Genomic DNA, 22,717 nt, shown 5'->3' with positions numbered 1-22,717 from the left:
CTGCCCTGAAAATAGTTTCATCTGTACCATTTTTCTAGATTCCACATGTAAGTCTCTCCTTTTAAAATGTGATGTCTCCATTTCCAAGGGAAGTTGGTCATCCCAGATGATCACAAGGAAGAGTTGGCCTCCAACACTGAATTATTCAGATGGGTTGTACCTGACGGCACTTGTCTGGAATGGGGGGCAGGCTAGGCAGAGCCAAGCGGCCTCTACACAAAAAGGGGCAGTGGGCTTCAGTCAGATCTAGGGAGGGGCTGTGCTCTGAGCAGGTATTGAGATGCCTCTCTGCTTCAGCCCTCCCAGGCTCTCAGCTCCAGCTCCAACTTCAGCCCCATCCTGTACCACCCTCTGTCCGCCAGGGTTCAGCGGGAAACAGAGCTCACTCCAGACGGTTTAGTGAAAATGCATTAATGAAGGCATCACTCATGGACACACGTGGGACTACAAGGCTTTGTCCCTACCACCAGGGGACCAAAGGCATAAGGGAGGGAGTGGTGTTCTGGAGCTCAGTGAAGACTGGAACTGGGGCAGAGGTGGAAGGAAAATAGAGGTTACCAGAGAAATTATGCCAGAAGAGGAAGGAAGTAGGGAAGAGATATCCCAGGTTTTCCCTCCTTTCTCTTCTCCCGCGTCCTATCACTCAAACCTGCCAGAAAGCCAGAAGGCAAAGGAGCCCAGGTGATGCTGTTGGCAGGGTCAGCCCTCTGGACAAGTCAGACAAGGATGGAGAATGGACCAGGGAAGGGGGGCAGGTGGAGAACCCCTACCCACATCCCATCCTGACCGGCCGGCAAAGCCGCCCGTGCTCTGCAGTGACCAGAGTCCACACAACTGCTGCTGGGAGATGCCTCCCTCTGAGGGTAGCCTCAGCTTGGGACCTGCCCAGACCCCAACATGCACCCCAGATCTGGCGGGGAGGCTCGCATACACCCACACTCAGAATGAGCACGGAAACTTCTCCCAAGGCCAAATGGAAATGGCTTTTGGATTGCACACCGTTTGGCTGGATTATCTGCACCATTGCCTCCGTCCATTACTGAGGAGAGCCAGGAGGGTCTGGACTGTCCTTGGAGTTCCAGGATGACCTTGTGGAGAGCTGATTACAGTCTGTGTGCGGAAAAAGAAGATGTTTGACTGTCATTTCTTCCCTCTCTCTGGTTCAGCGAAGCTTGATCTTTGGCCTGTGGCTAGATCCCATATTGAAGAGCCTGTCACTGCTGGCGATTTTTCTTGGAAGACCTCAATTCAGACCGAAGCAAGCCTTTCCATTAGCAAAGCTGTGCAGAATCCGTATTTGCCTTTGAGACTTCCAGGCTCCCCGTGTGGTGCTCGGGGGGCCCCTTCTGCACAGCACTCCTCCTCGCCCTCAACCCACTCACATGCCACCTGGCTGCACCCCCCTACCTCCAAGTCATAAGAAGAACAGATGCCAACACAGCTGCATGGGGTCTCATGTCTGAACCAGGAAGAGAATGAAAGGCAGAATCCAAGGTCAGGGCCTGGGAGAATCCTGGAGAAGCCATCTTTGAGAATTAGAATGTCTTCTTGGTGGGCTTTTCTGGTTGGCCCGGAGAGCATCTGCCTCTGCCACAGCCTCCTTTACATCCCAAAGCCCCGACTGTATGGAGAGACCTCCAGAGCCTCAAAACGGGTCCTTAGCTCTGGTTCTGCCCATCTCTGATTTCCTAGGCCCCCTCCTCCTTCTGCCCTCACCACCACTGAGTTCCCATGGGCCTCTTGACAAAATTCATGCACTTCGGGGGACCACTAACATATAGTCAAAAGAGCTAACATTTATTTCCACCTAACTATGTGTCAGGCACTTTTTTGTGTGCATTTGACCTGTATCAATAGCTTCAATCCTTACAATAACCCAAAGTGGTAGGTACTAGTTTTTTATTTCCATTTTACAGGTGATAAAACTGATGCACAAAGAGATTAAGTAACTTGCTCAAGATCACACACCAAGTAAGTAGCGGTGCTGGGGTGCAAGCACCCCATGCTGTGTTCTCACCCACCGGCCAACGCTGCCTCCAGACGCCATCCCTGCCACTGCTTATACATTTCTAAATGTTGGAATTTTTGTCCTGCAGAGAAATATTGAGAATATTGAGAAATACAGAGAAATATTGAGGTATTAGCATTCAGGTGGCTTTTGCTTTACTGTACAACTTAGAGAACACACAACAGATAATTCAAGACACACTTTTAAAAACTCTGTTTTACTCCACTGGATTGGGTTAGAACAGAGGTTGGCAATATTTTCAGACCAAAGAGTCCAACTGCACTAAAATCCAGAAAACATGGTCAACAAAGATGCAGGATGAAAATGCCTATTTTGTTTAACAGAAAAATATGTTACTTTATGTTAATGATATTGATAGGGTGATTAATAATGGAATAAATCAAATATGGAAGTTATCAACTCTGGTCCTTAGGACTGAGCCTTGGCCTTGATCACTTGGCCAGTGCCCTTGGGGCCTGCCTTAACCCCCTGTCAGGTGGAAGTCTGTCAGGTGATCTATTAACTATAAAAATTAACGCTTGTATCGAAGAAATCATGGCAAAAGCTTTTCAGTAGTGGAGAGGAGAGGTATCCCAAATTGACCTGATCTACCTTTTTGGGGTCTGATTCCTGAGGATGCGAAGCACTGAAAGTTTCAGATTGTGTTCAGAAGAGCCCGTGAAGACGTTTGAGCATGTCTTAGCATTCCTGCTTAAAGATCTCAGCAGCTAGAGAGCTTCCAGAGCTACTGCTGGAACTTGAAACTGCATTATTCCTCGTTGTTTGACTTCAAGGTCTTACTCTTAAAAGTCTGGGTTAAGGCCAAGGGTCATGCTGCTGCTGACTTTAAGCTTTATATGATTTTACTTTCCATAATGCAAAGCTTATTAAGGTGGATTCCACTAGAGCTGATGGGGGAACTTTGCCTGCCACCAGGGTGGAATGAAATGCTTCTTTGGAAGTGTGGACGCATTCCTCATTCAGGCCGTGGGCCCTCTAGAGTATGAACCACTGATAATTGACCGTGGTACCTTCAGCACCTAATGCAATGTGGAGGATTGCCTGTAAAACACTTTCCTGGAACACATGTAAATTCATGATTTGACCATAGTCAGTCTAGCCCTCTCTGCTCTAAGCAGACATCACGGATTCTGTATACTTTATAGCTTAATTTACATGCCCTTCTCCTTGTCCGGGCCTGAACTGTTGCAAGACATTGATCGTGCATTACTTGCTTTGCTATACCTTCTTTTTAAATTCTTTTAGCTTTGTTTCCTACCACGATAGCAAGACATGCTCATTATGGAAATTTGGAGAAGCTCAATGAAGAAAAAAAAGAAATTCAATTAATTCTAAAATTTTAGTGTAACTTTCCACTTTCCATGAATACGTATGCACATTTTTACAAAAGAGGATCATCCTGTAGAAGTATTTACCTTTCTTTTTGACTGTACAATGCAATGTAAACATTTTTCTGTTGTCATTCTTCTATGTTTTTCATGACTGCATTGGGTTCAACTTTATGTTTCGATTTTTTTTTTTTCTCTAACAAATAGTATAATGAGCATACTTCGGGATACATCTTTGTGCAAACATGTGGGTATTGTGGTAAATTTTCAGAAGTAAAATTACTGGATCACAAACATGGATATTTTTAAGGCTTTTGGAGAGCTATTGCAACCAAATCACTCTTTGCTGCCAATAGTAATTTCTTAATTCTTGGTCCTGATGTCAGTGCTGGCAGCATCACTGGACAGTGTCTGAAGTGCTCCTGGCTGCCCAGTGGGGCATGTGTTGCCAAGAGCTGACCTTTGTAGATGCGACTTTCTGCTTCAGTGGTCCTTTGTTCCTTACAGATGAACTGGTCTTTAAGGGTTCGATGCTTCCCATGGCTTTCTGTTCAAATGTCTCTTTTAAAATTGATGTTGAATGCAACCTCCAACTGGAGATCATGTACTGTCTGTTGCTCGATCACTCAGCTTCCATTCTTGTGGATTTCCCACTGAACCAACCTCATTGATTTCTCCTCAAGGATGGCCTGTAGGTAAGGGCTCTCTTACCTGAGAGTAAGACCTTCTCTCTAGAGGCCAACTTTGTGAGGGCTTTGCCATTTGGAACTATTCTACCCACAGGGATTATTTTGCCTTAGACAATGCCCTGCTCTCCAGGGATGGCCATGGGGATCTTATTGGGAAGGGAGTTGAGGTGTTTCAGCAAGGCAGTTTTTTAAAACTGGGGTCTGACTGTTCTCTGCGGCTTTTTCGGATGCCAGCAACAGTTGGCCACAGTAGGAGATGCTCACTGGAATGTTCCCGGGCTGTCCGTGCACAAGTCCCAGCTGCTCTGGCCAATGGGAAATGAGAGCTAATTTGCTCTAAGGGCCCTAATTGGCTGATGGTGCAGTTCCGTGCCTACTATTTTAAGGCTGTGTTTCTGGCCCCAGCTTGGCAGGCTTGCTTGAGACATCTGGCAACAATGATCAGAATGCCTCTTTTTTTCAAGGAGGCTCACCATCGATTCATCTATGGACTCACAAGGAAAGTCTCATTTAGTAGAGCCAACATGTTTCAAAGAAAAGTATATTTTCATTAACTAGCCTCAAAGCAGTAATTACATGTTCAGAGAACTCAGTAAAAATTTATTTCTAAATATTTGGCAGTGAAATGTTGAAGGCAGCGCGTGAGTACGTGTGAGTGCGTGTGTGTGCGTGCACACACGTGCCTAACGTGTTGCATGTGTTTTAAATAAACCCAGCATCTAAAAGGAAGCAGGAAATACAATTGTAGCCTTTGAAATTTAATTTTTAGCAACGGATGTGTTTCTAGATACTGCTAATATATCAAAAGGAAAATGTGCGTTTAAAGGCTTTAAAATTGTTATCAAAGCAATTGTAAAGCAAATGAGGTGGCTTTTATTTTTTATTTTTTTACAATGGTGGCGTCTGAACACTGGAAACCAAATTTCAGCCGAGGATCAAAAGCAACGGTGACGTCTTTGCCTGAGATGCAGCTGAACTTCGATGCTCCCACAACCTGATTCACAGTTTATAATCACAGTTATCACAGAACCATTAAAAGCCTCTTAACTTGAATTCCCACAATTCCTTGAGGGCAAGGGCAAAGAGAGAGCAACGTAACTTTGAATGTAAATGTAACACAAGGTTCGAACGGAGAGAATCTCTTTTAATTGTGCCAGCGGAAGAAGATGTCGTATGGATGCATCTACCCTAGCAGATGGCTGATGTAAGAATACAACATGAAGTCTTAGGAGGCTCGGGATGTTATGAAAATGATTTCTCTGTGAAGCGACTGGTAAAGTGTCCGCCCGTTCCAGACCTCTTTCTGGGAGGAGGAAGAGGAGGTGACTTGTTAAAATGTGTTAACTGCGCGGTGGGTTGGCTGGACAAACGCTATGCGGTGTCTGATCAAATCAGCCTGAAAAGAATCCTCGGCCCCATTCAGTGGGAGCCAAAGCCCAGCAACTGTCCAAGCCCTCGTCATGTGAGAAATCTGATTTCATGTTTTTCCACCCTTCAGTGCCTTTGCTGACATTTCCCCTAACAATGCTGTTATGTGCTGTACAGCTAGACAGTGCAGTCAATAAGCTGTCCTGAGACTTTGGATAAAACGGAGGGTTCTTATCTCACTGCAAAACAATTAGAGACCTCGTGCAGCCGTGAGCTGTGTGCATACCAACATACCAACGACGGTCTGTTCCCAAATTTCTGAGCCCTCCCTGGAGAGATACACGCCTGCACATTAGGATGCTTGCTCTAAATGGTCCACATGCGTGTGCCCCTGGCGAGCTGGATGTGGTCCTTGTCTCACCTTTGTGAAGGAGGATTGGAATCACCCGAGGAAGGAAAGCGCTCTCTCTCTGCCATCTCCAGCACTGGTTCTGAAATAACTAATAACTAATTCCAATCAGTCCGTCCTCACCTCATATGAGTTCCTGCATGAACTGCCCACATTCACTGCCCAGTTTGATCTTGTTCCCACAATAGAGAAAGCAAATGGCTTGGTCCAGAGGGAGTGGGTTATTGACTAAGTACTTAATTAGGCACACAGCCCTGATGGGGTCATTCTCCCACCGTCAAAACGACTGGACCGTGGCATGGCGGAACCATGAATTTGGTTTACTATCATTTGCCTGAGCCACTGTTGAATCAGTGGGGTAGGAATCTAAATGAAACGTTAAGACAACCACACTGCAGCCTGTTTATATAACTGTGCAAAGAAACAGCATGTGTCTCAGGGTCCTCTGGGGGAAAACCTTCTCTACTTCCCTACTTCCATATCAGGCACACTGAGGTCGGTGTTATGCCTTCTAGAAAGGTTTTAAGCGCCGAAGGGAAAACCTCCTAGGTAAATAGGATGTGAACTCTTTTAGCCTCCTACTTGAGTTTCCAGATCTTTAAAAGTCTAAAAGGACAGTGAACCTTGTCCAAGAATTAGGCTGCAATTCTTCTCTGTAGGTACAAGGTCAAATGGGCCCACGGGTGCCCTGAATCCTCTGTCTTTTCACAGAAAGACCGAGAAAGTCTCAAGCACCGACCAGGGCCTTGAGATTCTCCAGGGTGGTGCTTCTCAAACTTTATGTGCACACAGATCACCCGGGCGTCTTGTTAAAATGCAGATTCGGATTCACTAGGTCTGGGCATGGGCCTGAGACTCTGCATTTCTAATAAACTCCCAAGTGGTGCTTGGGTTGCTGGTCCAAGGACCACACCTGGAGCAGTGAGGCCTTGGTGGTGGGAAGGTTCCTTACCTCACAGCCAACTTAGAAGGAAGTAGGGAAAAAAAGACCTTGCGAAGGCAACATCGCAAGCCTTGATGCTGTGTACATTTCCTATTTGCCTTTTCAAGGCACCCCCGGTGGGCAGAAATACCCTGGAATGTGAAGAAAGAGCAAGCAAAAAAGGACAAATTGGTGGTCATCCACACGATTAACTGAATTGATGAACATCGGATCCCGGTCGAGCTGGAGAAATTGGGGTCTAACGTCAGGACTCAGCCCACGTCTGTCATTTATGACTTTGTCTTCTTATTGTCTTTGTAACAAGGCTCTTTTATTAGCTCACAGTTTGCTGCCAAGTTGATGAAATCGCCGTTATGTTTTATGGTACACGGTAAGAGGAGAGAGGAGATTTTAAAAGACCTGCAGATCTCTTCTTCGTTGAGGGACCTCGCCTCCTCTCTCTTCTCCCCGCGTGGGATGGAGATGAACTTACCATCACGTTCCAAGGCACTGTCCGTTTCCTCTTCAGCTGAAAAATATATATTTATTTGGCTGTTTTGCTTTACGATTGTGGAGGCTGGCATTTTCCATTCCAGTGCTCTCCGTTCTGAACCACACTTGTAATTACTGCTGTCTTTTATTCTGTGTCTTCGGAGGACTGTCCCATTCAAACTGTGAGAGGACAAAAGCTGCTGTCTTTCCAGGGGGTGGAAACAATAGCATCGAGTCTTCACATAAACCTCAACAAACACGGAAACACAGAAGTGAAAATAGGAATAACAAATGCATCCAGTGGAGAAATGGAAATCAAACTAAACATTTCTGCCTGTCTTTTTCAGAATTTGGAGAAAGAATAAACTCGGCACGCCTGCTGCATCCTAAGGGTGAGTCTTATTTCTAAGGTGATTTTTCTAAAAAGGCCAAAGTTCTCAACTGGTGTGTTGTTGTTACCTGTTCCTCAAGTCTCTGTCTGCTACCGACATTGGCCAGCTGGTCAAGGTCACAAAGGGCAAGGTGCCTGTCCACAGCTCTCGGATGGCCTGGAGGCCCTGAGTGGCCCGCCTTCTGCTTTTTCCTCTATCATCTCCACCCTGCGTGGTCCTCTGACCTCCTTTTGGTTCCTGAGTGAGTCAAGCTCCACCCAATATCAGGGCCTCTGACGGGCTCTCCATCCACCTGGCACGTGCTCCCCATCACCTTCCTGGTCACCCTTCAGATTCATGCAGGTCCCACTGTCACATGATCTTGAGCACCCAGTACCTCTCATAACTATAACCAATTATCTGGGTGGTACGTCTGTCTCCCCACAAGAGAGCCAGCTTCGTGAGGACAGCGACAGTATCTACTGTGACCTTCACTGTGTCCAGTACAATTTGCTAGATTGCAGCAATTTTTCGAGCGACCAATTCTCCAAGTTATCAATGAACCGAAAGCTTCTCTAGACACGATTTGAAAAGTTTATAGCAATTCACGTTTCAGCAAGGTTATCAAAAATTGTCATTACCTGGGCAATGTCTCACATCCTTACCAACTCATGCGTGTCAGCAGAGTCAAGCGTTTTTATAAATGTTACTGTTTCTACCTTTCAACTGAACAAACTTCCAGGTTGGTCAAGTTCTCCTTCTTGTCTTTCAATTCGTCTTACTTGTCTTGATCCAGGAATTGTTTTCTTGAGTGGAAGGGAGAGAGATGCAGTTAATTTTCCAGATAGTTTGCAATGTAGGGTAAAACAAACAAACAAAAAATGTGCTTCACGTGACAGATGCCTGAGTACTTTTCAAGATGATGTGCAAATGGGTTGTGCATCCATTGTAATTTCCACGAGTTCCATACGAATCATGAACCATAATAAAAACGTACAATTGAGTCACCTCAATTCTGTTGCTATTTGCAGAAAGAATCCAGATAGTTTACCTTGCAGGGTGAAAAGAAAATGTGTTTTATGATTCAGATGCCTGAGAATTTCTCAGATGCTCAACACTTTATGTGCAGATGGCTCGGCTTTTCCCATATGCAAGTTAAGTCGTCCGGGATTTGTGGACATGAAGGTGGAGGTGAAACTTTTGGTGGCATGATGAACTGCAGCATGCCTGTGTGTGCAGGTCTGAGAGTTGTGCGGGCAGCACACGTGGGCACGTGGCCGATGCGTGTGTGAAAACACACCCGTGGTTCCACCACTTTCTCTCCCACCAAAGACGGCAAATTGCTAATTAAAACAAGGAATGGCACAGTGCACTGAAAACACATGGAAGAGATAGGCACAGCTGCTTTTCATAAGGCCCTTAACACTTCAGATGTAAAAGATCTAAAAGTCAAAGTACACAACAGCTGTCATTTCGAAAAATACATTGGGTGGAACAATTAGATACAAATGTTGTAGATAGCTCACTGAAAATAATTTTTGGTTAATCAATAATTGGGGGTCCTAGTCATCTGATGTATTGGCAAATCCATGATTTACTACTTACGAAAAACTGATTTTGGTGATTGTCTTACCGCTGTTTGAACACAGCGCTGACCCAGAGTGGGTGTTCCGTCAGTATTTGTTGAACGGACACGCCCACGTCTCAGCACTGCGTTCACAGCTACCTTTAACAGGCGGTGTCGCAACACTGCATTCCGACCAGGGCCCAGCTCGTGCAGAGACCCAACGCAGGATGGAGCGCGACCCTCCGGTGTTCTCAGCCCCAGGGATCGTAGTGCCCTGAGTGCTACAGAACTGGTTTTCAGAATGGGTCTCCAAGTTCAGCTCAGTAATTCAAACCTCTGAAAAGAATAACATCAACAATGAACAACCGCACCCCAATCTGCAGCTAGGAAATCCTAGCTGAAGAAAAATTGAATTTCATTTTTCCTGGCCGGGTTTTCCTTATTTGCTTTTGATTTTCTTGGACAAATTTTTTAGAATTTTAAACAATCGTTCAAAAGGGGAAAATTGGAATACACCTTGACCGGTGATTGTATACCTTGTTTAATAGAGCATAAGACAATACAGAGGAGATGCAGAATATATTTAGAAACGAGATTTTAGATCTAAAGGATTTTCCGCTCCATTGGTGGAGACAAAGGGAATGTCTGTGAAATACTATGGTTTGGAAATGGCACTGTTTCTGGGTTTTTAGTCTCAGTCTTCGGCTCCCTGCCTCCTTATTGCTTTACTTTCAGCCTCTTGATGTGGGAGAAGCAGCATTCTGCACTCATCCTTCCCCTCCATTTGTGCAGAGCTCCCTGGCATGACATCTACTGGGGAGGGAGGGCCACCGGAGGAGCACATGATGGCAGTCATTTGACCCCTGGCCTGCCAGAGCTCACAGTGGGGAGGGATCATGGCTAAGAGGCCCAGTTTCATGCAGATTAAAGAAAGGGAGTTAAAAGCAATCCTAGAAAATCCACTGCCCAATAATTTAATGTGGTCAGGGAAGTGCAGTGAAACGAATCCTGTTTGATGCTGGCATTGAAATTGGCCTCAGTACATCTGGGTTCTAGTTTAGACTTTGCTACAAATTAGCTATGTGACTATGGGTGAGTCCCTCCACCTCTCTGAGACTCCCTTTTCTCATCTGTAAGTGGAGATGTTTACTAACACCTGCTCAGTTTCAGTCCGTGTTCCACCTCAGGCATCTCATCCAGGAACACACCTCTCTGGGCCGTCGGTGGTGGCCAGAGGAGAGGTCCCATATCACTAACCCGGCAACTCTTGTTAGGACACCCTCGCCGATGATTAGGGGAAGAGGGGCTTGAGGACACAATTTCTTAGCAAAAAAAAGAGAGTTGGACAGATTCTTCCATTGGTGTTTACTCTTATTTTCACATGGAGTAGCCAAGAGAATTGTCAAGACACAGAATTTATAAAAGGAAGGAAGGAAAGAAATGAAGGAAGGGAGGAAGGAAGGAAAGAAGGAAGGAAGGAAAGGAGGTAGGGAGGGAGGGAGGAGGGGAAAGAAAAGCAGAAATCACGTGACTGAGTAGAAGTGAGGCAGGACTTGAGGGTCCGGGCCCCAAGAGGAAGGCCAGCTCTCTGGAGCCACCTCTGCAACTTGGGAGACGCCAGATGGCCCTCGAAAGGCTTGCGAGCCTTGGAGCTGTCCTGTGACCCGGCGCCCCCTCCACTGGGTACGTGGCTCTGTTTCCTCATTTGTAAACCCCAAAGGTTCATGGAGAAAAAGTAAAACACGTGAAAGCGCTCAGCACAGCACCTGGTATTTAATAACTACTCACGATTGCTGCTTCGTCATGGCCTCAGCAGTGGGCAGTAAGGGGAGTCACAGTGAGTGAGCTGGGACATGCAGGCAGCCAGGAAAGGAGCACGTGGGGAGGCCTGAGGCCTGGCTGGGTGTAGACAAGGCAGAGTCAACTCACTTCTCTGAAAACTAAGAGGTTGGAATAGATGGTTACCATGAGGATATTCAACTCAGAAGTCATCAGAGGATTTGGAGGGTACAGAGTTCGCCATTGTCTCAAGACTGTCTGGTCCACACCTGTGTGACCTGTGTGTATGGCTTCCTCACCTGGGACCTGGAGGCTTACACACTGGGGAGCGACAGCTGCAAGGGACCCGAGGCAGGAGCCCTTGGGGGGCTTGGAAGACCCGCACTCCTCCCCCATTGTGATGGGTGGGCTCTGATGCTATGACAACAGGGACCACTCCCGGACTTCCCCTCCTGGTAGAGGCTGAGAATTAAAGATCAGGAACAAGGAGGAGTGGTTTCCCAGGTGTAGAATTCATGAGGCGATGGAGGGATAAGAGAGCCAACCTCAGCCCCCTTCAGCTTCCTGTAGAATATGGCCAAAGGGAGACGCTTCAACCCACCTTTAGACAAGGATGGAAGATGGGTAAGAAGGATGGTGCCCTCTCTCATCTTTCTCAGGTCACGTGGGTGTGGTCAGGACACAGAACTGAGTTCAGATCCCACTTCTGCTACTTACTATAGTATGACGTCTGACAAATCACTTCACCCAGCCTCAGTTCCTTCATCTGTGAAATGGGAATCTCATAGTATCCTTGGGAGGACCAAATGAAATTAATCTGAGTATAAAACGCTCAGCAGGCTGGCAACTTGTGACTGTTCACTAAGCAGTAATTGGTATGTGCCCTGCTTTTTCTCTTTTCTATAACATCTATCTTCTGACATACTATATAATTTATTATATAAACTCCATGAGGCTGGTTATCTTTGTCTTTTTTTTTCCCCACTGGTTGTATCAGAGAAAATTGTGGTACTAGCCTCTTCTAGAGCAATAATACATAGAAAATTTTTAAAAAAATTTGTTTGTTTAAAAGGAAAAAGAAAAATGGAAAACATCTTGGAAAATTTGCGCCTGAAGGCTTTAAAAACCCTAAGCAACTTAGTCTTTCTAAATCTCAGTCTCTTTGTCAAATGGGAGCATAATATACTAAGGTTAGAGGCCATGGTGGGGATTAATGAGATAATTCGTACAAAGGTGCTTAGTATAATGCGTGGAAACATAGTAACCACTCAATACTTGCTAACTATTATATAGATAATATATAATATATGTAATATATATATATGTATATATGTCCACCATGCAGAACCCACAGATACTGAAGGGAAACTAAGGGACCTGAGCATCCTTGGATTTTGGTACCCACAGGGTGGGATGGGGTGAACCAATCCCCCACAGATTCCAAGGGGTATATATTTATACTGATATTCTTTCTTGTATACCCTGCTCCATTTCACAGATTTAAAGTAATGAATGGAAAATATTCACAATAAAGTAGTAAAGTATATAAAAATAAGAATTCAGAACCAGTTTAAATATACTTTAAGAGGCTGAGACTGGGAAAGTATGTAACATAGATATGCAGGCCATATGGCCTAAACAGTAGCTATTTGGACATCAAATTTGACTCTGAGTTTCCTGGAAGCCAAAGTAAAATGGGAAATAACGTGAACTACATACACTAATTGGTTAGGAAGAGACAACGTAAGCTTCTCAGACTAAATAGCTTGGCCTCTTTTTATCACCTACAGTATCAGTTAGGGCTGTGTTTGAATATTATAAAAAGCTGACTACAGTACCTTATCCAGACAGGGGTCTGTGTTTCTCAAGTAACAATCAGTCCAGAGGGAGGCAGTTCAGGGCTGGTACAGATGCCCCAGGGCGTTGTCAAAGGCCCAGGTTCTTTTCAGCCTCCTGTCCTGTCATCCTTAGTGCAGTGTGTCAACTCAGGCAGGTAAATGAGAGGAAAGTCAACGGATAAATAGATGGAAGGCACCTGTCAGCTAAGTCGGCCCCTTTTTCTGGGGGAAACAATCTCTTTCCCATGAACCCCACCCACAGACCTCTGCTTTCATTTCAACTGGTCACATGGCCAATTTAGCTGCAAGGGAGTTTGGGGGGGTATTTTTTAACCAACCACGTTGCCACCCCAAACAAAGTCAGGGTTCTGTTATAAGGCAGAAATCGAGGAAGAACATTGCATCTCCCACTGGTGTCCCAGGAAAGTACCTGGGCCCAGTTTAAGTGGGGAGCCTTTGGTGTGGGTCCTTTCTGCTGCCGGCACCTAAGAGCGTAAAGAGAATAGTGCTGACGTGAAGTTTCCCAAAGTAACTTGTTGGGAAAATTAAAGAAATTGTTGGCTTTGCGTCAGCAGCAGCCCCTTTGGGAGACTAATTGCCACATTGGAGGTGACAGTCATTTCGCAGTTGACCTTGCTGGTGGTAACCTGGCTGTTGCTAGGTAGAAAAGGCTCTCTGCACACACTTTCACCTTCCCATTTAATATTTCAGTCACTGAGTGATTGAATGCAGCAAAAATTTCACTGCCAACTAGTTAAAAAGCTGTATTTCACGGTTACAATATCTAACAGAAGGGTTTATTTCACAGCTATCATGTTATAGCCATTAAATATATATTTTAAAAGAGTGAAATTAAAATGCTAGAGCCATTTATTTTTTTACAGTGATTTAGTCCACAGACTTGCAGAATACAAATGAACTCAAGTCAGTTGTCATTTAGCTGGTGAGAGGGATCCTTCGTGATGTAGAAAAACTCTCCACCTTGGCCTGATTTTCCATAACTTGGAAAATCAGATTGGAGGAGGGGAAAAGGGAAAGGTTCTGAGTCTGGAGGCCCTCTGTATTATTTATATTTACTTAAAAATTGTTTAAAAACATTAAAAAATATATAATACAGGATGAATTAGAAATGTATAGGTTGATTTTGAAAAATTTCTGGGGTATATTGTTAAGTGAGAAAAGCAAGGTGTAAAATAGTATGTATCATATGGTCCAATTTTTATAAAGCAGTGTAAGTCCCTTTTGTAGGTACGGGTGTTTGTAAAGGATCATACGAGAGCTATTGTCATTACTATTGTTATCACTGTTATCTGGGGTGTTGGTGGGGGTGACAAGAAGGGGAAGGAAACAGAAACCAAAAGTTACTATTAAATTATAAAAAGGCATTTATTGCAAATCAAAACCACAATGAGGGATCACCTCACACCGGTCAGAATGGGCATCATCAGAAAATCTACAAACAACAAATGCTGGAGAGGGTGTAGAGAAAAGGGAACCCTCCTGTGCTGTTGGTGGGAATGGAAATAGGTGCAGCCACTATGGAGGTTCCTTAAAAAACTAAAAATAGAATTACCATATGACCCAGCAATCCCACTACTGGGCATATACCCTGAGAAAACCATAATTCAAAAAGACACATGCACCCCAATGTTCATTGCAGCACCAGTTACAATAGCCAGGACATGGAAGCAACCTAAATGCCCATCAACAGATGAATGGTTAAAGAAGATGTGGCACATACATACAATGGAATATTACTCAGCCGTAAAAAGAAACGAAATTGGGTCATTTGTAGAGACGTGGATGGACCTAGAGACTGTCATACAGAGTGAAGTAAGTCAGAAAGAGAAAAACAAATATCATATATTAACCCATATATGTGGAATCTAGAAAAGTGGTACAGATGGACCGGTTGGCCGGGTAGAAGTTGAGACATAGATGTAGAGAACAAACGTATGGACACCAAGGGGGGAAAGCGGGGTTGGGGGGGATGGTGGGATGAATTGGGAGATTGGGATTGACATATACACACTAATATGTATAAAATAGGTAACTAATAAGAACCTGCTGTATAAAAAATAGATAAATAAAATTCAAATAAAAAAATAAAACAGAAGATCAGAAAAATAAATAAAAAGGTCACATTTATAATTTTATAAATTTATAATTTTTGAAGCCACATTTATAATACGATCCTATATATGCAAATTATGCATATATATGGGTGTACAGTTGCACAAGGATGCATGACAAAGTTGGTCACCAGAGAGTTAAGGGGAGGACTTCCCTGGTGGCGCAGTGGTTAAGAATCCACCTGCCAATGCAGGGGACACGGGTTCGAGCCCTGGTCCGGGAAGATCCCACATGCCGCGGAGCAACTAAGCCCGTGAACCACAGCTGCTGAGCCCGCATGCTACAACTGCTGAAGCCTGCGTGCCTGGAGCCTGTGCTCCGCAACAAGAGAGGCTGCGACAGTAAGAGGCCCGCGCACCGCGATGAAGAGTGGCCCCCGCTTGCCGCAACTAGAGAAAGCCCTCGCACAGAAACGAAGACCCAAAACAGCCAAAAATTAATAAATAAATTAATTAATTTTAAAAAAAAAAGAAAAGAAAAGTAAAATAGATTAAAAAAAAAAGGGGAAAGAGTGATGGGATTTCAAGGGAATTCTACTTCCTTCCTTATGTTTTTCTTTATTGTTTGAACTTTTAAAAACCATAAGCATGTATTACAACTCTAATCAGAAACAAATACAATTATTTTCGTTGGAAAAACGAGACAATTAATAGATGCGCTTCATTAAGAAACATATAAACTACGGCAAAAAAAGTGTTCTTCCTTCCCTGGTGCCCTCCTCCGAGGTGACCCTGTCGCTCGGCCGTGGAAGAGCCCGTCCACGTGATGGTGTGTTGGTTTGTGTGGTTGTCTCCTTGCCCTTGATCCCGGTTCCTGCTCTGCTCGCCCCACAGGCAGCTATTCACACGTGTTTAATGGGAGTTCTTTTACTGAGATGTGTTCTTGTAAATTATGTATTGTTGTTTTGTGTGCATGGATTATTTATTTACATAAATGGTGTTGGGTTATAGATCTCATTTTGTTTCTTCTTTCCACTCGGCACTGAGTTTACAGGATCTCTCTGAGGCTGTGTGTCATCTGGACGATTGGTTCTCCTTTTCTCTGCCAACAATGCCCCACCAAGTATACCACATAGATGACATAATCTCTCTACCTTTTGACATAAATAGTAGCATACTAAATGCATTCTTGTGCAGAAATTAAACAAAAACCATACTTATATGTGCAGTTATATCATGACTTGAGAAGGAATGGGAGAGAATGGCAGTGTTAGCCAATACCATTATAATCCCAAAGAGAAGGAAAGACTGGCTTTGGGTGTGACAATGGGTTTGTTGACAAGGGAGGGGACAGCTGTGAGCAAAAATAGAACCTGCCTACAGCTATTGTACACTCTCTGGGTGCGTGCATTTTCTCCTTTAATCACATCTACCCTATCAAGTAAGTATTGTTATTTCCATTTTACAGATGAAGAAACTGGGGCCTGGAAAAATTGTCTCTTGCGGAAGGCTGACCTCGTGGGAGAGCGAGCTGGGATTGGTCTCAGGGCGTTTGGATCTACTCTCTGTGGCCCACCACCACATTATGCTTCCTCCCTTTTCAGGAATTTTCGCTAAGAGTCAGGGTCTTGCCTTCTGTTTGTATTGTAGTTTCCATTCATATTCCTCTCCTTGAGATCCCTGCTTCAAAGTCCACTTTGTTGGGGTGGCTTTTAAGAGGTGCTGTTTATATAAAATTGAGGTGAGCTACAGTGGCTGTCAAGCACCACTCGCATCCCTCTTCAGGGGGAATTCGGGAATGGACTACTTGCGCTGCTGCTGAAAGTGTGGCCTGGGAGGCCCACCCCTAGATATTCCTTGGCTGAAAAGAGCTGCTGCCCCAAGGTCACTTCCTGGGTCCCCACCGTCCTCTTCTACCCAGTGACTGATTGACAAAGGCTCACAAAGGCCCAGTCCTCTCACTCCATCAGGCTGACTCTGAGAAGGCATCCCATGTCTAGAGCTCCCTGTGGGGTTGGTCCAGGCCTTTGTTGGGACTGCCTCCCTAGGCCCAGTCCTGTTTCCTTCCCTTCTGTTCATAGAGAGATACTAAAGCCCACCCCCAGCCATCCAAATAATCTTCCCACCCTCTACCATTCTACATTCTCCGTGGAGACTCAACGCGACCCTTCTCTCCTCCCCTTCCCCGTGTCCTAAGGTCCACTTCATACCTGCAGGAGGTTGGCTCACCCCTGTGAACATGGGCTGAATCCTTGGCCCCAAGTGCAGAGAGCTCCCTTACCACAAGGAAGATCTCAAATAATACATTGTCTCCTCAGAGTCCATCAACCCCCTCTCACGGGGCCACACCCTCCTCACCAGGCCTCGGAAACATTTCCAGGCTCCGAGCAGTAGGGTGGCCCCTGTAACTTGAAACAACCGGCAGTGGTGGCCTCGGGCCATGACAATATTTTTTGTCTTGGAAAGAATACTTGAAAATTACAAAAATTATGCCATTTCCATCGCATGCCAGAAGCACCCAAATTGCATTTTAATCCCTTTACAGAGGAAGCCCTGATACTTGGCTTAGAGATTCAGATGTGTCTGGTTTTAATCAAGGCGTGTGCTGTTTTTCCAGTTCCCTCACATTGGACTAATGCAAAAGACACCAGAATCCATCACACGTACGATGTTAAAAGAGTCCAATAGTCCACGTTTATCTCGGCAAGTGGAGGAGAAGCTACCGCCAATCTACAAAGTGCGGGAGAAGGTGAGTCCTGAGAGCTGGCCACGTGCCCCCCTGGCTCTTCAAGGGGGTGGCACCGCTGCCACCAGACAACTCTTTCTCGGAGGGAACTGCTCACTTGCCCTCCCTGGACCCCTAAATTCTGGTAGCATCCTACCTCATACACTGTTCACTACGATACCTCAAATAGTCTTTAGAGGGAACTACCTCTGGTCCAGACAATAAAGTTAGGCTCCTCTATGGACAGAGTTCTTTTCTTTTCTTTTTAAAGATTTTGTTTTTTTGGATGTAGACCATTTTTAAAGTCTTTATTGAATTTGTTACAATATTGCTTCTGTTTTATGTTTTTGGTTTTTTTTGGCCATGAGGCATGTGGGATCTTAGCTCTCTGACCAGGGACTGAACTTTTACCCTCTGCATTGAAAGGCGAAGTCTTAACCACTGGACCGCCAGGGAAGTCCCTATGGACAGAGTTCTTAACATGCACATTCTTCCTTGCTGGCCAGTTCATGAGCAACTTTAGGGACATGAAGTGGCCGGAGGGAGAAACAGGGTTAACTTCACATTTAGCCGCCCTGAACCAGAGAGCTCTGGTCTACTAGGATCCTGATTGGGCAGAAGAAGAAGATGGTCTCAAAATTCTTTTCCAGCTTTCAATTCCATGCCTACAGACTTTCCCTTCCTTGTCTCTCAATAAGATGTTTTAAAGAGAATTTTTTATGATTTTCAGCAAGCTGGCAATAAGGTTGAGTTTCAAAGCCTTGAGCTGATGCACACACCCAAGACCTCACCCTGTGCCGTGTGTGCCATCGCTGTCGATGGATTTAATTCTTCTTTTTTTTAATAAATTTATTTATTTTATTTATTTATTTTTGGCTGCGTTGGGTCTTTGTTGCTGTGCGCGAGCTTTCTCTAGTTGCGGCAAGCGGGGGCTACTCTTCGTTGTGGTGCGCGGCCTTCTCATTGCAGTGGCTTCTCTTGCTGCGGAGCATGGGCTCTAGGCACACGGGCTTCAATAGTTGTGGCACGTGGGCTCAGTAGTTGTGGCGCACAGGCTTAGTTGCTCTGAGGCATGTGGGATCTCCCCGGACCAGGGCTTGAACCCATGTCCCCTGCATTGGCAGGTGGATTCTTAACCACTGTGCCACCAGGGAAGCCCTGATGGGTTTAATTCTTACTTAGAGGTCACTTTGCCTCCTCCGTCTTCCTTCCATGCCACTATAGGTGGGTTCTGGAAGCATACTGGGGTTCTGATGTGTGCCTTTTTATCTCTTCCCTTGCTCTTTTCCAGCAAGCAGTAAATAACAACTTCCCCTTCTCTGTACACGACAATCGTCACAGCTTTCAGAACTCTGGATTCTGCCTTGACTCTGTGAGTATTTCTCTCCAAGTTGCTAATAAAATGAGCGACATTAGGGCTCTTGATTTTCTGAGACATGTTGAAGATAGAGGACTGACCTCAAAATTGGAACAAGATTAAAGCCTCATAACAGGTTACCAGGGGGGAAAAAAGCATAAAATTCTCGGAGTCCCACGTAGCTTTCAAAATCTGCACCAGCCTTCCTTCTGCCTAGGTTTTTGTGAATTTCATGCTCATCAATGTGCTTTCCCATAAACTGTCTCATTTGTGAGCTTTCTTGTGAAGATCTGTCATGGGAAGGACGGATTGCCTATGTGTGTCTCTGAATGGCAGAGCCAGGATCTGTGAGGAGTCAAAGGAATGGATGGGGAGCTTACATGATATAAAGAAGGACGTCCTAATAACTGCAGTTGTCTTTTCTCCGGAGGTGGTGTTTCCCCATCACTGAAGAAAATAAAGTCTGATAGCACTGGTTAGTGGTGGTTAACAAAGCACCGGGCAACGAAAAGAGATTGCAAGCGCATATGTAATTTAAAATTTTCTAATGGCCAGTTTAGTAAGAGTTGATGAGGAAACCTGTGATCAGAGACCCAAAGGTGCTGCTTTCTTCATTGGGAATCCTTTGGGATGGGAAAGAATCTTCGGATCTCTCGGTGTAAGAACCATCCCACTGAGTGCTGGAGATGCAGCCTGGGGTGGATATGCTGAGGAGCCACCTGGGTGCAGAGAACCTACTTGGGGTCCCAGGGAGTCCAGGCTGTGGTCTCTCCGGTCCTGCCCTCCATGTCTCTAGAAGTCCAGTCCTCTTGGTGGGAGTGGAAGGCTGCGAGAACCAGGATGTTGTGAGTGTCAATTTATAGCCTTCAACAGGTTGATAAAGGATGTCTCTTGTAAGAGTGGTCATGCTGTGCATTTAGAGATAGGGTGTCACGAAGGTGGTTTTACTAAAGACATCTGAACTGTGTGACCTTGAATATTTTTCTCCTAACCTTCTTGTGATTCTTCTCCAGGGCCTGGGATGTAAGAAGATCTCCCCAGAAAAAAGGCAACACATTTCAAGAAATTTCAATCTTTGGGCATGTGACTATGTTCCATCTTGTCTCGATGGCTTTTCAAATAACCAAATATCATATGTCTGTCAGGAAGCTGTGGTGGTCCCAATTTTCAGACGCTTTCCAAGACATTATAATGAGTTATGGAACACTTTTAAATTTATTCCCCAGCAAAGCTATACAGAGTATCTGAAAAAGAATCCAAAAGTAAGGTTCATGATTAACAAAAAGGCTGGTTCTCCACTGGAGCCCTAACCCTTCCAGAAGATTCTTGATGAGTTTTGCAATATTGTTATTTCATCGCACATTCTAAAAGTATGTATTTTCTGATCCAGCACTGAGGTTTGACATAAGATTTGTTTAGGATTAGAGAATATAGACTGTATGTGCCTCAATGCTGAGGTGAAGTTTTCTTACAGTGATAACATAAAGAAACATAAAGTCCTTATATAGAGAAACCAGAAAGGCAACAGGTAATGTTGCCACTCCCCCACCTTTAAAGTATTTTTATGGTTTTAATAAGGTTGAAAAATATTCAGGTCCTTATAAAATAAAGATACGTGATGACATACACATTTTAAATGAATGTGTTTTAAACAAAAATGTGCTTAAATTTTGAAATTGCCACATTAACTTTTGGGAGAGGTTTTAAATTACATAATTAATATAGGCTTACATTTTCATCTTGAAATTGCAAACAAACAGAGAAAGCAGGAGTCCCCTTTGATTTCACCACATCTCTAATCCTTGTCCTGTCCCCAGAAGTAAGCTAACCATTTGTTTTGTTTTGTTTTGTTTTAATTTGTTTATTTAATTTATTTATTTTTGTCTGTGTTGGGTCTTCGTTGCTGCACGCGGGCTTTCTCTAGTTGCGGCGAGCGGGGGCTACTCTTCCTTGCAGTGCGCAGGCTTCTCATTGCGGTGGCTTCTCTTGTTGTGGAACATGGGCTCTAGGCATGCAGGCTTCAGTAGTTGTGGCACGCGGGCTCAGTAGTTGTGGCTCACGGGCTCTAGAACACAGGCTCAGTAGTTGTGGCGCACAGGCTTAGCTGCTCCGTGGCATGTGGGATCTTCCCGGACCAGGGCTCAAACCCGTGTCCCCTGCATTGGCAGGCAGATTCTTAACCACCACGCCACCAGGGAAGTCCCTAACCATTTGTTTTTATTCTGTGTTTTTACAATCAGATGCATGTGCGTAACTATTAATACATACAAATTTTGAACATAAACTGTATTACACAGTACATATGTTCTTGGAGTACATAACTGATCTTGAAGTTCTTGCAGTGTCAGTATGAATAAACTACTGCACTGTATCCCCTAATATGGATGTACCATGTTTTAAAAAACTATCTGACTAATGAGCCTTTGAATTATGTCTAATTTTTGGCTGCCAGACGTGGTGCTACTTGAACATGCTTTATCGGGCTCTTTGGGTGCATGTTTAAATGTGCTCTGTAGTCATCTCTGAAAGTTACCTTCTTAGTGCCAAGTTGGCCCATATGCACAGAGTATTAATAAACACTGCCAAACCACCTTCAAAAAAGACTGGACCGATTAAACTTCCATCAACAGTATCTGTGAGTTTCTGTTTCTCTCCCCCCTCAAATTATCTTTTAGATATTTAAGGATATTTAAGGACAAAAAAATGGTATCTTGTATTTTCTTATTTTGCATTTCTCTGATTATTAGTGAAGTTGGCCATCTTTTCCCACTCAGGGGCCATTTATATTGCCCTTTAAATGAGCAATGTCACCATCATTCTATATCAAAATTTTCTTGTTTCTATTTAAATATTTTTCTTATAGATGAATTTTAGAATAAGCTTGTCAAGTAAATCCACTGGCAATTTGATAGGAATTTCCCTGAATTTAGATATTAATTTATAGGAGAATCGACATCTTTATACCATGGTGTATCTCCCCATTTATTCAAATCTTATTTTCTGTTCTTTGGTAAAGCTTTATAACTGTTTTTACATAAGTATGGTATGTTTCTTTTCTGTGTTTAGTCCTGTATATTTTGAAATGTGGCTCTCTTGAATGTGTGTGTGTGTGTGTGTGTGTGTGTGTGTGTTTAAGTTACACTTTTAGGTTGGTTTTGTCTGATGCATAAAAAAGCTACTGATTTCTGTATGTGAATCTTATATTTATTTGACTACCTGGATAAACTTCTTACAATAAATAAAAAATATTCTAATAAAATTTAAAAGTTTGAATAATTTTTCAGTTGATTCTTTTGGATTTTCTATGTGGATAATTATACCATTTGTGAAAGTGATAATTTTTATCATTTCTAGCATTTATACCTCCCCCTCATCTTATTGCATCAGGTAAAATTTGAATATTAGCACAAATAGTACATATCCTTATTTTATGTCTGAATTTAATGGGACTGATTCTAATGTGTCACTCTGATGTCTGACTGTTGTTGTGGGTTTGAGATAGATAACCTTTAACTAATTAAGAATATTCTCTTATATTCATAGTTTCCTGGTTTTTTTCCCCCTAAGATATATATTTTTAAGTATATGTACATGGGAAAATTTCAAAGAAAATAAAAATAAACAGTGAAAAATAATTTCCTCACATCCCTGACTTTCAGTCCCCATTTTCTCTCCCAGCACTGGTTCTGTGGACTTTTTTTTTTAAGTTATTATTTTTTTAAATTGAAGTATAGTTGATTTACAGTGTTGTGTTAGTTTCTGGTGTACAGC

At 43.9% G+C, this 22,717-nt stretch overlaps 1 protein-coding gene across 8 annotated transcripts in view; it reads left to right on the top strand.

Annotated features, from left to right (window-relative positions):
- Nucleotides 1-20,572, top strand: part of TEX36 (testis expressed 36) — a 43,597-nt gene extending 23,025 nt beyond the window's left edge. The window contains exons 6-11 of one of the 8 annotated variants that reach the window (XM_082406650.1): nt 39-1,971; nt 2,097-2,137; nt 7,585-7,629; nt 17,482-17,613; nt 18,881-18,961; nt 19,960-20,572. In XM_082406650.1, coding sequence (XP_082262776.1) covers nt 17,500-17,613; nt 18,881-18,961; nt 19,960-20,256 — 492 coding nt within the window. In that variant the 5' untranslated portion in view covers nt 39-1,971; nt 2,097-2,137; nt 7,585-7,629; nt 17,482-17,499 and the 3' untranslated portion in view covers nt 20,257-20,572. Of the gene's footprint in view, nt 1-38; nt 11,579-16,332; nt 17,614-18,880; nt 18,962-19,959 lie in introns of those variants that run through there. The other 7 variants (XM_082406649.1, XM_082406647.1, XM_082406646.1 and 4 more) reach the window with 7 other exon arrangements.
- The last annotated feature ends 2,145 nt before the right edge of the window (nt 20,573-22,717 follow it).

The sequence above is a fragment of the Balaenoptera borealis genome, assembly GCF_965194805.1.
Source record: "Balaenoptera borealis genome assembly, chromosome: 10".
Lineage (NCBI taxonomy): Eukaryota > Metazoa > Chordata > Mammalia > Artiodactyla > Balaenopteridae > Balaenoptera > Balaenoptera borealis.
Note: the sequence above shows the minus strand (reverse complement) of the source record. Positions and strands in the feature narration are given on the sequence as shown.